Source organism: Daktulosphaira vitifoliae, unplaced genomic scaffold (genome assembly GCF_025091365.1).
Source record: "Daktulosphaira vitifoliae isolate Bord-2020 unplaced genomic scaffold, ASM2509136v1 Scaffold_4, whole genome shotgun sequence".
Lineage (NCBI taxonomy): Eukaryota > Metazoa > Arthropoda > Insecta > Hemiptera > Phylloxeridae > Daktulosphaira > Daktulosphaira vitifoliae.
In genome coordinates, this window is record NW_026099575.1 from 7,205,983 (window position 1) to 7,219,005 (window position 13,023).

The following is a 13,023-nucleotide window of genomic DNA, read 5'->3' on the forward strand; positions in this document are numbered from 1 at the left end:
GGGAAAGAAAAAAAAAGGGAAAAAAAAAAAAAAAAAAAAAAAAAAAAAAAAAAAAAAAAAACACATCTTAGTAAAACCAATACCTTCTCAGCTTCGCATCGAAGCTAAAATGTAAAAAATAAAATAGAGAATTTTCACCCAAAAAGAGGATTTAGTAATTATTTTCATTGTGAAGACAAAATAAAGTCCGAATTTTTTTTTCGCATAATAAAGTAAATTACATTAGCTTTAATTTAAGATATATATAAAAGTGTCAGACCTTCCGGAACATTTTCAAAAGATAAGTTGAAAAAGTTAATTTTTTGTGAAAAAGTTGTCATTTTAAATCCCCCCCTGTGGGCAGAAAAAAAGTCAAATTTACAAAAAAAATATACCAAATAATAGGTAAAGACATCAAGCATCTATATAAAAAAATCCATACATTTTTCAAAAAGTAATATCTCATGTATTTATGAAAAAATTATATTGATACGTTCATTTTTGAAAAAGTTACGGCAGTTTTTTGTAAAAAAAATTGAAAAAATTTCGAAAATTAGCGATTTTTAAATTTGTAATTTTTTTGGAGGTTTCCCCCATTTACGGGGAACGAGGGAAATTTTTTCAATTTTGAAGGGTAATGTCTTCGACTAGATACAATTTGTGATCTTTTGACGTATCGTTGAAAGAAATCAGTTCGATCAGAGCTGAGAAAAAGTGGTAACAGACACAAAAAAAAAAAACACATCATGGTAAAACCAATACCTTCTCAGCTTCGCATCGAAGCTAAAATACGATTTTTGTAAAAAAAATCTTTTTTATATTTTTAATTTTATAATGCTATAACTTTTTGAAAGACGTATGGATCAATATAATTCTTTTTTTTGTAGATGCATGATGTCTTTACCTATCATTTGGTATATTTTTTTTATAAATCTGACTTTTTACCTGCCTACAGGGGGGGATTCAAAATGACAACTTTTTCACAAAAAATTGACTTTTTCAACTTAAATTTTGAAAGTGTTCCTGAAAGTCTGACACTTTTATATAAATCTTAAATTAAAGCTAATGTAATCTACTTTATTATGTAAAAAAAAAAATTCGGACTTTATTTTGTCTTCAAGGTGAAAATGGCTACCAAATGCTATTATTGTGTGAAAATTCTCAATTTTATTTTTTACATTTTTAACTTTATAATGCTATAACTTATTGAAAAGTGTATTGATCAATATAATTTTTTTATGGGAAATACTATTTTTTAATAATCCCTTTTTCATTCGACATACTTTATCTTAATCAGGATATTAATAAGGAACTAGCAGTTTATGAAGCTTTTGGAATAATCCACCAACTTTTTAAAATTAAACACTATCTAAAGATTTGCATCGAAGCGTTTTTTTTTTATAGTGATTTTAATGACTGTCAGATATCATTATACTTGATCCAACTATGCCACGTCACCACTGTGCTGCGACCCCCCTGTGCTGGGTTTTATATTATGATCCTCGAATCACCCCAAATGAAAGTAACTCTCACTTTTATCAATTCAACTTTCAATATTATCACATTTTAATCTTTTATTATTCAGTTCAAAAGCAAACACATTTATTTATTTGATTAAGTTTTGAGTTCATCACTTTAAACTTTGATATTATTAATACTGACTTTGAGAAAGATTTAACAGGATTATTGACATTTTTATACATTTTATATAGGCGGGAGGAATAGTGCAGCTAAAAATAAAAAATTATTAATATTATTTTAATTCAAAAAAGTTATAAATATCAATAAATAAATAAGTTTATAAAGAAATAAAAAAAAGATATAACCAAATTACTAGTAAATTTTGTATTATTTGATTTGTTGCTTTTACAAAACAACCCTGAAAAAACGTGCTTCTATGGTAATTAGATTCTATGAAAAATCTAAATTAATTAGGTTTACTTTTAATCTAAAGAGAAAGTAGTATTGTGTAATGCAATATTGGATCACTAAGCTTGTAGTATTATCGTAGTAATTTAACTATACTTCTAAAGTTTAAAGATATTATGGAAATGAATAAATTTACAAAACATTATAGATGAGAAGATTGAGTAATTTAACAGTACATGTCTTTCTCAATTTATCAATTATGAAGTATTTTTTATGTTTATTCCTTAACTTTATAAGGGTGTTAACTTTATTATTTCAAATGGAAACATACATATTTAACTTGTATATTTAATAAATAATGATCTAATTAAGAAAATGATTGGTCAATAACAACTTATATATTTATTATATAAAACAAGTAATTTAAAATAAACATTGTTTATGAGTTGTAAATGTTTTTATTTTGATCACTAATCATTTCCCGGCAATTCTCTTCCTACTGTCTAGATAGAAAAATGTCAATAATTTAAATAAATAAATTACTAAAATAGTTGTCAAAAATTTGTTATCGACCAGTCATTTTCTTAATTAGATCATTATCTATTGAATGAGTTAATAAATTTTGCATGTTGTCATTTGAAAAAAGAAAATTAACACCCTTATAAGGTATAATTAATGAACATAAAAATACTTAAAAACACATTTAATAAAAAAAACATGTACCTAAAAGAAATCAAAACAAAAATTCTTTCTATTATTTTTATTTTTCGATTAATTAAGTGGTTTATAATAAATGAATAACTCTGTATATTATATTCTTGTAATGTTACTAAACAAGCTCATTCCAGTTATAAGAATATAATTCAAGTATTAAATTTAAAAACTTCAAAGGTAGGAATTCTTTTGTTATATTTCTGGAAAAACTATTAAAAATGAGATTGATGATTCCTTTCTTCTAAGTTTAATTAGCTTTATAACAAAGCCTTATAATATACGAAACAATTACCTATTTTATATCCTTCAATTATCTAAAAATTATTTAGAATTTTCATCAATTAGTATAAAATAATTCGTTGATAATACATTTCTAATAATATTATATTTTTATATATTACAAATTAGTTTGTATAATACTTTTGTCTTGTTTTATTAATTGGAATAGAATTAATTGAAAACAAAACTGTAAAATTTAAGTAATTTGTTTATATTCTGTGTAGTCAGTAGTTTTAATTTACTATTGTTATTATCATTATAAAATAATTTGTACATACATTTAAATTTATGTCCTTTATATTGCTCAACTAAATTGACATCAACATTTTAGAAAATTATTTAAAGATAGTGCATATTTATTTTGTATGTTATATTATTGTATTTAAAGGTTATAAACTTAGTGTGAAAATTAAACTATGAACAGACTAATTATATATACATAAGAGTTTCAAAACAAAATATAAAAATAATTGTATCGAAAAACTTACCATAAACGATAAACAATTAAATTTATTTATAGATAAATTAATATCAAAGAAATATTATTATCATAGTATACACTTATTGACCTATGATATTTTGTTTCTATTGATCCGATCGAGTAAAGGTAAAAAACTAATAAATGTTATTATCTAAAAGAGTTAACTGTAAATTTAATAATTTATTAATTAACAAATAATATTTAATATTTATTTTGGTATTCCCAAACAACATTTTTTAGTAATATGTTTGGAAAACTTGTAAGTGTAAAAGATTATGAAAACTATGCAGCTAATACATTATCAAAAACAGTTCTTGATTTCTATAAAAGTGGAGCTTGTGATGAATATACACTTTCACTTAATGAACAGGCGTTTAGTAGGTATATTTAATATTATGGGTTAATAATAATTTTTTCTATTGATAAGGAAATTTTTTCTACAGGTTACGGATCATCCCTAATATGTTACGTAATGTTTGCAACCGTAACTACAACTTAACCATCTTAGGTAATCAAGTGAAAATTCCAATTGGTATATCTCCATGTTCTATGCATAAAATGGCCCATGAGGATGGAGAATGTGCATCTGCTCAAGGTATTTTTTTCTTGATTGTTTTATTTTACTAAAATATTAAACATTGAATAATATATATATAAGAATACTACTTTCAGCTGCTGGAAAACATGGAGCAATATTTATACTTGCAACATTATCTACGTGTAGCATAGAAGAAGTAGCACTTGCTGCACCTGAAACTATTAAATGGTTTCAATTATACATTTACAAAGATAAGTATGTGTTTGATATGTTTATTATGTATTTGGTGTTACAAGTAATTTTTAATTTTAAGAGAAATAAATAAGACATTAATAAAACGAGCTGAAAAAGCTGGATACAAGGCTCTTGTAATAACTGTTGATGTTCCAGTTATGGGTATTCGATACAAAGATGAAAAAAATAAATTCTACTTACCTAGTTATTTGAAGTAAGTTACATAATTACATTTTCATAGTGTTCTAAAACCTGACCAAATGGAAAATAAGGTGATAAAAAAAAAATCATGATGTTTCTTTTGCATTTGATTTAGTCATTTGAGTAACAACATAAATAATTTGTTTTTAACAATATACTTTTTTCACTATAAATAAATAAACATGAATTCAAAAGTTAGTTTTTTGTTTTATCTAATGGTAAAAATGATTTTTTTTGAAGTCATTTAAGAAATAACAATTAAATATATAAAGATTAAATGAAACCCGGTAAATTGTTATAGACTAAGAATTGTATTGATAATTTTGAATAAAGTATTATAAAGGAAACATGTCGTTTTCATAGCTGTGTATAAGACAACCATAAAGGTTCAAATTATTTTCCAAAAATTTGATATACTGGGCTTATGATGTTTCTCAAATAGGCGATTCATTTAATGATATGTAACATAATATATTTAGTAAAACAAAAATAGATATGACTGTTTTTTATTTGATTTGATTAGACCAGGTAATTTTACCGAAGAAAAATATATTATACCCAAATGTGATGGTTCTGGTTTAACAAACTATGTTACTAGTTTATTTGAAGAAAAACTTGTGTGGGAGGATGTTAAATGGCTTAAAAGGTAATTTTAATTAAATGAAAAAATATTTTTTATACAAATTATTAACTTTTTATTTATTTCAGTATAACAAATCTACCAATAGTTGTAAAAGGAATTTTAAGTGTAGCCGATGCTAAAATAGCTGCTGATATTGGATGCCATGCAGTTTTTGTTTCAAATCATGGTGGTAGACAGCTAGATACTGCACCTGCTTCTGTATGTATAAAATAGTTCATACCTCTATTGAATTTTTATTGTAAACTAAAACTTATATTTTTTTAATTATCTTAAGTTAAAAAATATTCAAATAAAGAATATTAATGGGTGCTTTATGATTTTACTTGAATCATGAATTATATATTTTTATATTTCACTTAATTATATTTTTGTTAATACAATAATATTCATTTAATAACTACTAATTTCTACTTAAAATATAATATCTTTATTAAGAGTCCAACAGAATTAGTAACTATTTAAGTTTTTTTACCTTAAGTAAAACCTTTCTTTTTTACTTGTCATAAATTTCTTTAAATTTGGAAAAACCAAATAACCGAATATTTTTAAGTTAATATTATTTTTGGTATTTGGCCTCAAATATGTGGTATTATTCAGTGTAAAATATTTAGTATTATTTGGATCAGAATTTTCAACAATTGCTATAACATTATTTATTTAATTTTATAATAGTTATTCAATATCCATTTAATAATATATCCCAATATATAGATATATTTGCAAAATAAATATAATATTGAGAAAAGTTGTTTGGCTCTTATTAATTAAACAATTTTTAGCTTCTATGTAAAGCTGAAAAGGTATTAGTTTTACTATGTGCTTTTTTCTTTGTCTGTTACCACTTTTTCTCAGCTCTGATCGAACTGATTTCTTTCAACGATACGTCAAAAGATCACAAATTGTATCTAGTTAAAGACATTATCCTCCAAAATTGAAAAAATTTCCCTAGTTCCCTGTAAATGGGAGAAATCTCCGAAAAAATTACAAAATTTAAAATTCCTAATTTTCGACATTTTTTCAATTTTTTTTTACTTAAAACTGCCATAACTTTTTTAAAAATCTCCACATCTCCCCTAGTCTAAATTTTATAGTCATGATTACTTCTGTATTAATGGTACAAAAATTATTATCGACCCATCATTTTCTTAATTAAACATAGATATCTTATTCCTGAAAAGTCTGAAATAGTCTGTGAATTTGAATGAAAATATAACCTAGAATTTTCAAGGCTTAATCAATATGCCCCTTTTTATTTATTTTCCCTACTTTGGTAAATTACTTAAAATGTAACTTATTGAAAAACTCTTAACAACATTTTTTTTAATAAGTTTTAAAATACCTAAAATAGTCATTCTACAGTTTTAATAGTTAGTGAAGGTTAGGAAAGACATTTACTTATAATAGAATAATTTTTTACCTTAACAGTGGAGTGTGGTGTTTTTACAAATATGATATATTTTTTTCTTTTGATTATTCAGCTTGTTAAAAAAGTTAATATTTTCCATAAACTAGTATTATAACAAATTAAATGCATAAAATACCTAAAGCTAAAAATATTATTTTAACTTACTATGGAAATTAAAAGACAAATCAAATATTGGGTTGATATAAACCCTAGTAGTAAATATTTTTTATTTGTAAACTTTGCAATAAAAGTAGGTCATTAAGCAATATAGGTGTTCAAGCATTGTTAGTTATTTAAGATCTTCTAATCATCAACATATAGTTAAAGCTTTTAGAGGATCTCAACATTTAGTACCATTTATTAATGTTCCTATACAAAATGAAAAGCCAAACTTTCAGTTTTCTACCTTAATGGTAAACAAACCTGAAAAAAAGATAATAAAATTTAGGTAAAAAATTTGTTTTTCCTAATAGTGAAATTGCTAAAAGCATACTACAGTGAACAAAACTATCTTAATGAAAAACATTTGTACTAGCCAAAGATTTTCAATGGGATATTTTTAAGTATAAAGAGATAGTGCTAAAAAGCAATTAGTAGTAGATAAATAAAAAAATATAAGAAAACCAATAAAGTCATAACATTTTATTATCAATATTGATTTTGTTATGNTCATAACATTTTATTATCAATATTGATTTTGTTATGCGATTAATTGAGTATGTTATAATAAATGGACCACCTTGCATAAAAGTTATAGGCTTTTCAAAAAAATGTATTATTAATTTTATTACTTTTTCAAACTATTTGGTCAAATAAAATTCGACTGAATAGTTTAAGTAATGCCAAATAACCAAATATATATTATTCTAAAAAATATTAGCTGGATACCAAATAGCTTTCAAATATTCGATTCATCACTACTTTATAGTTAATTTAAAATATATTTTGTTGTTGTTCATAAATATTATTCAATTAATAATAGTTAAATCAACTTAAATTAATTCAAATTGTTTTAATGTTAATTAGATTGAAGCTTTACCAAGTATAGTTAAAGAAGTTGGGCATAGAATTGATGTCTACCTTGATTGTGGTATAAGACATGGAACTGATGTATTCAAAGCATTAGCACTTGGCGCTAAAATGGTGAGGACAAAATTCAATTTTCTTTAAGATATACAGAGTGATCGAAATCTGATAAGACACTCATTTTTTCAGAAAATATTGAGAATTTTAAATTTTATTATAGAGAAAAAATATCAAGTTCAAAAAACTTTACAATAAACCATTATTTTTTTTCGTCCCTTCAAGGATAAAAACCCTTATTTATAATTTTCTTAAATGGGAACCCTTATTTTTAACTTTATAATATGATAGAAAAAAAAATTACAAACAATTTTGTTCTTATAATTTTTTTTATCTGATCTAACCGTTTGTCCATTACAGCTTGTTAAAGTTAAGCAATTTTAGACCAAATTTCTATTGTCATTTTACTGTATTAAATACAGAAGTCATCATTTTTATTTGCTGTTGCATAAACCAAATTTTATTGATCAAGTTATAACAGGTAAATTAGATATAAAAATTTACTACGCACTAAATGAGTGATAACAATAGTAGATTCAAACCGGCTTTTTGGTGTATTATTAATAGCTAAGTCTATGGTTTTGTAAGACTAAAGGATCTAACAAAAATACCCGTTGCACTGCCACCGATATTATGAAACGTAATAAATGACAATATTTTTTCTGGAAGTCAAAATCTTTAAACAATTATAAAACGTAAACAGTTGTTCGGATAAAAAAAAATATAAGAACAAAATTGTTTGTAATTTTTTTTTCTATCATATTATCAAATCAAAAATAGTGGTTCTCATTTAAAAAAATTATAAATAAACATTTTTATCCCTGAAGGTATAAAAAAAAATTCATTTAACTTTATATTATTGTAGAGTTTTATAAACTTAATAATTTTTCTTTTTACAAAAATTTTAAATTCTCGATAGTTTCTGAGAAAATAAGTGTCTTACCAGATTTCGATCACCCTGTATACGAGGACTATTCAAAAAATAAAGTTACAAGACATCTTTAGGATATAGAATGATATTTTTTGTTTTTCAAATTTTGTACAGATATCATGTTTAGCAAGTTGTCATGAATAAAATTATAGATTTAGTAAATTTTATATAGACACAAAATGCTCTTATGTGCCAATTACCACCAAAAAGTCTTGAATTGTCCCCACCACTTAGATTCAGAATGCAGTTATACGCTTTTTCTTTTGAACATACAAATTTATCATCTATATATTTCAGACACTTATTAAAAATGATAAACTCAATGTTAAGTGGATAAAATTGTTTTAAATAACGCAGACAATAATATCTAAAAAAACTTACATTTGACTTGTTGCAAAAATTTGTAAAATTTGACTATCAATCTCTTATGACCTTTTTGAACATAAATATTTATCTAGGTTCCCCAGAATAATTTTATTTTTTGGTAACAAGTTGCCTTGTATGTGATAAACAAATTTTTTAACAAATATCTATATAACTAAATAAATTTATTTTATTAGGTATTTTTAGCTCGGCCTATTTTGTGGGGCTTAACATATGATGGTCTAAAAGGAGCTGAAAATATTTTAGGAATTATTATAAATGAATTTGATAATACAATGGCTTTAACAGGTTTGTACAAAGATATTAAGATTAAATATATGAAATCACTGTTGACGTGTATCATTTATTGTATAATTGTAGTTTTTAACATAATATTATAAATATATAATATGTAATATTTATTTTTATCAGTTTTTGATGAAAATTTTGCTGGAAATTTATGTAAATTATCATTTCAATGCTATGCAGTGTCTCAGATCTAACTAACAATGCTTATGACTTGTTACGTGGCTATTTAGGGTTTGAGCCTAAATACTAATCAACATATTCTAAGCAACCAACAGGGTATAACTAGTTTGGCTATATCCACCTTAGATACTGAGGTTTCCTATTTAATTTATATTCCCTTAGACGAATATACTCCTACCAAGGATCACACTACAATATAAATATAACACTCTTGGTTAATAATAGTGTAAATATTCATTAAAGTAACTAAATATTAAATAAGCAATACTAACTGCTGGACATCTAGAGATGATAATAATCTATCATGAAGATAACGGTATCACACCCACACACACACTATCTTGGTGTTAGCTAATTTAAGTTAATGTCTTAGGCTATACGAGTAATAGTGATGATAAAAAGTTAACTGGCGTTTGGGACATTTTTATTGTAGCATGGGAGATGTGAATCCCAAAAGTATTTATGTGTTCAGTCTGCTCTCTTGTACTAATACTTGTTTCACTGCGTTAATGTTATAAGCCTAATCGATTGTACAACAATGTTATAAGAATGAGAATATAAGCAGATATATGTGATAGTATCACACCTTTGAAACAATTATCATTTTATTGACATTTTTTTAAAAATAATTATTGTCATTTTAGACTACATTTATAATATATTTTTTATTATTTATTACTATAAAAAAAATTACTTTTTTTAATATTTTACAATTGCTTTTTTTTACCACTTGTAGTATAAAACATTTTATTGGATTAATGATTATTTTAGAACAAATACTTATCAATTTACAAGCATTTCAATTCATAAAGTAGGTANTATCAATTTACAAGCATTTCAATTCATAAAGTAGGTATGTTGTACAATGAATACACCTATACTGGTGTATGTATACTTCATCCACATTTCATACTCACTCTACTTATTAAAATGCTGGTAATTCAATAATTACTTTTCTTTAAGTTGTTATTGACTCACTAAAACGTTTTGTAAGAAAAATACTTAAAAATGATTCATATATCTTTTTCTTACTAATGATAAATAATGAAAAACGTGATTTATACAGGTTCAAGAAGGCAATAATTTTAAATAAATGAATTTCAAAAAATGATAATTGGATCAAAAGTTATAAGCGTCAATTAGATCTGAGAAATTGTATCTATAAATAAATGTAACTATAAAATTATTTTCATAATTTTTTTTGTGTTATAAAAAGTTATACCATATTAAAATTATAGTGTCATTTTAATATCATATTACAGTGATATGTCAAAATATTTTAATTTGAGTTTGAGCAGATTTATAAGCAACTCTAACTTATTTCTAAAACTCATATCAATTTTTTTTCGAATATGTACTAATTTAATTGGATTTGTATATTAGAATATATATTCTCTAACAATAAAAAAAGATTTCTAAGTTTGGTATTGTTTATTATTAAAATTAATTTTGATATACTTTGATTGCTTTAAAATAGTTTTAAAAAATTACAATTAGAGAGTTTAATCAAAGAATGATATTCTGCAAGAGCATATTTATATGATTATACTTACATGCCAAAACCTAACTATTTTTATTTTCTTTTATTTACAGGTTGTAGGACATTAGATGACATTAAAAAAGATATGGTTGTTCATGAATCTATTTATTCAAAACTTTGATTTTTTTTTTTATGTAAAAACAATTTTACCAATAATTTTGTAAATTATTTTATTATCTTATCAAATGTTGAATTTATATATATTATATACAGTGTAATTTAATAAGATTACTAGCCTCCTTTTTATTATTTGTTAAATAATAATTTTTTTTCAAAATTTTATTTAATACTATAAATGTTAGTTAACATTAAGTTTATTCTAAGAAAAAAAAAATTTTTAAAGGTAAATTTTTGGATTAACTGTCAAAAGTAAAATGGGAATATATTATTTTATTTGTTTGAGATAAAATGGAAAATTGTCTAAATAAAATTTTGTCTATAATTTAAACTCATAAATTAGGAATTCTATCTTCTTTTTCCTCGCCCTAATCCCAACTACATGGAATCGGCCACCCTTATCCTACACTTCCTCTACATCTTCTTCCTTGAACATTCATTTCAATAACTGTTCTTACGGCTTCCGAAATTAGAAATTCTATATAAGCACTTAATGAGCATCTATTAACATAAGTGACCCATCAGTCGTGAAAAAAAATGTAAATGTAAATGTATAAATGAGGTACAACAAATTCATGAGATATTTGTTTTTATTTAGTATATTTACAAACATTATTTGTGTCTTAAGTTATATGCTGACGTTTGGAACTACGAGATGAGCCCTGCTCATCTCGGAGTGATAGATACGGGTCCGAGGCTGTAAGTTAAAACTTCACAGCCGACAGTATAATTACAACTTGTAACTATACTGCAACTAGTTTTTTATTACTACGATATTCGCAGGTACACAGCATTTATTATCAATGGTAGTAAGGCATATTGTTGTGAGTTTAGAAATATACAAACTGGCAATACAGAAAGTATATCTATTGATATTCGTAATTGACAATTAGCACTCCGTGACTGTGACAGCGACGTCTTAAAAAACCAATTAGCTACCTGTATTTGTGAACCATTGTGTATTATACATGTATATTAACTCTAAAATTTGTGACTATAAATGTTTATATCGAATAGAATTATATTAAAAATTCAAATGTCATTTATTATTACATTAAAAACTCAACACATTTTATTAAATTCAAAATAAGTTAAATATATTCAAAAAATAAATTAAAATAGAAAAATTTTAATTTAAATACAACAATAATTATTGTTATATTCTGATGATTAGTTGAATAAAAATGTAAAGTATTACACAATATCATTACTGATTCAAAATACTGGAAACCCCCAAAAAACTTCTGTCTATATTTTTTATAGCAACTTTATATTTCAGTACAAAATGTAGTATTTTCAATATTTCTTCTAATGCATAAAAGAAATCATTATTCATTATGATATAACGCGATCCACCATTCAACAAGAATTTGTGTCATAACCTTAAAAAATAGTGGAAAATTTATTCAAGGTTTAAGGTTTAATATTATAATTAATTATGACCATATTTATTTTATTGCTTATTAATAATAAACAATATGAGTCCTCATTTGTATTATAATACAGATAAGAACAGTAATTAGATACAATGATGAGATATACAGAGTGTTCATTAAATAAGAAACAACTATTTTTACAAACAATGAGAACACTAGAAACCCGTTTCCTTACTTACTGAAAACTCTATAATTTTAAGTTCTTTATTTAAAAAAACCGGTGAAAAATGAGTAAACGAACAAAGATAGTGGTCAATTGGTATAAACTCTTTTACACATTAAATCTTTAAAATGCTATGGGCATCATTTTGAATTATTAATGTACTAACAAAGAAGTAAGATTCTTTTAGAGCACATAATAAAAATTAAATTTTGACTTCTCAAGTTACATATCGATCCAGAAGGAATTTTTAAAACTAATAAATCATATTATGTTTTTGATAAATTACATTATCACAAGATATCAATCGTGGTGTATTCTTAAAAATGTTTTAAATTTAATTAACGAATGAAAATTATCTAATATTTAGTCTACTGGCTAAAACCTAGTGATAAAAATTAATCGAGTTTTTTAACGTTTCATCATTAAATTAAGTAACATTTTTATTGACCGATAATAAAAATGTATATTTATGAGAAGTAACTTTATACAGAATGTTCCACCATGTTCTAATATCTTTAATAACTGTGATCCAGCGAATATTTTTCTTTAAATTACTTT

The 13,023-nt window shown here is 24.0% G+C and overlaps 1 protein-coding gene across 6 annotated transcripts; it reads left to right on the plus strand.

Moving 5' to 3' along the window:
• Positions 1 to 3,343: 3,343 nt before the first annotated feature.
• On the plus strand, positions 3,344 to 11,031 carry LOC126906351 (2-Hydroxyacid oxidase 1-like). 6 transcript variants are annotated; one of them, XM_050686921.1, is made up of 10 exons: positions 3,344 to 3,448; positions 3,563 to 3,703; positions 3,766 to 3,917; positions 3,995 to 4,115; positions 4,174 to 4,308; positions 4,819 to 4,941; positions 5,004 to 5,136; positions 7,370 to 7,486; positions 8,918 to 9,029; positions 10,803 to 11,031. In XM_050686921.1, exons 2-10 carry the CDS (start codon positions 3,567 to 3,569, stop codon positions 10,868 to 10,870), a joined length of 1,098 nt encoding a protein of 365 aa, XP_050542878.1. In that variant the 5' UTR covers positions 3,344 to 3,448; positions 3,563 to 3,566; the 3' UTR covers positions 10,871 to 11,031. The 6 variants fall into 6 exon arrangements, 5 of the variants coding, with proteins under 5 accessions (XP_050542878.1, XP_050542879.1, XP_050542877.1 ...); XM_050686922.1 differs by having other exon boundaries at positions 3,415 to 3,488; XR_007704226.1 differs by lacking the exon at positions 3,344 to 3,448 and adding an exon at positions 10,276 to 10,380 and having other exon boundaries at positions 3,459 to 3,703.
• The last annotated feature ends 1,992 nt before the right edge of the window (positions 11,032 to 13,023 follow it).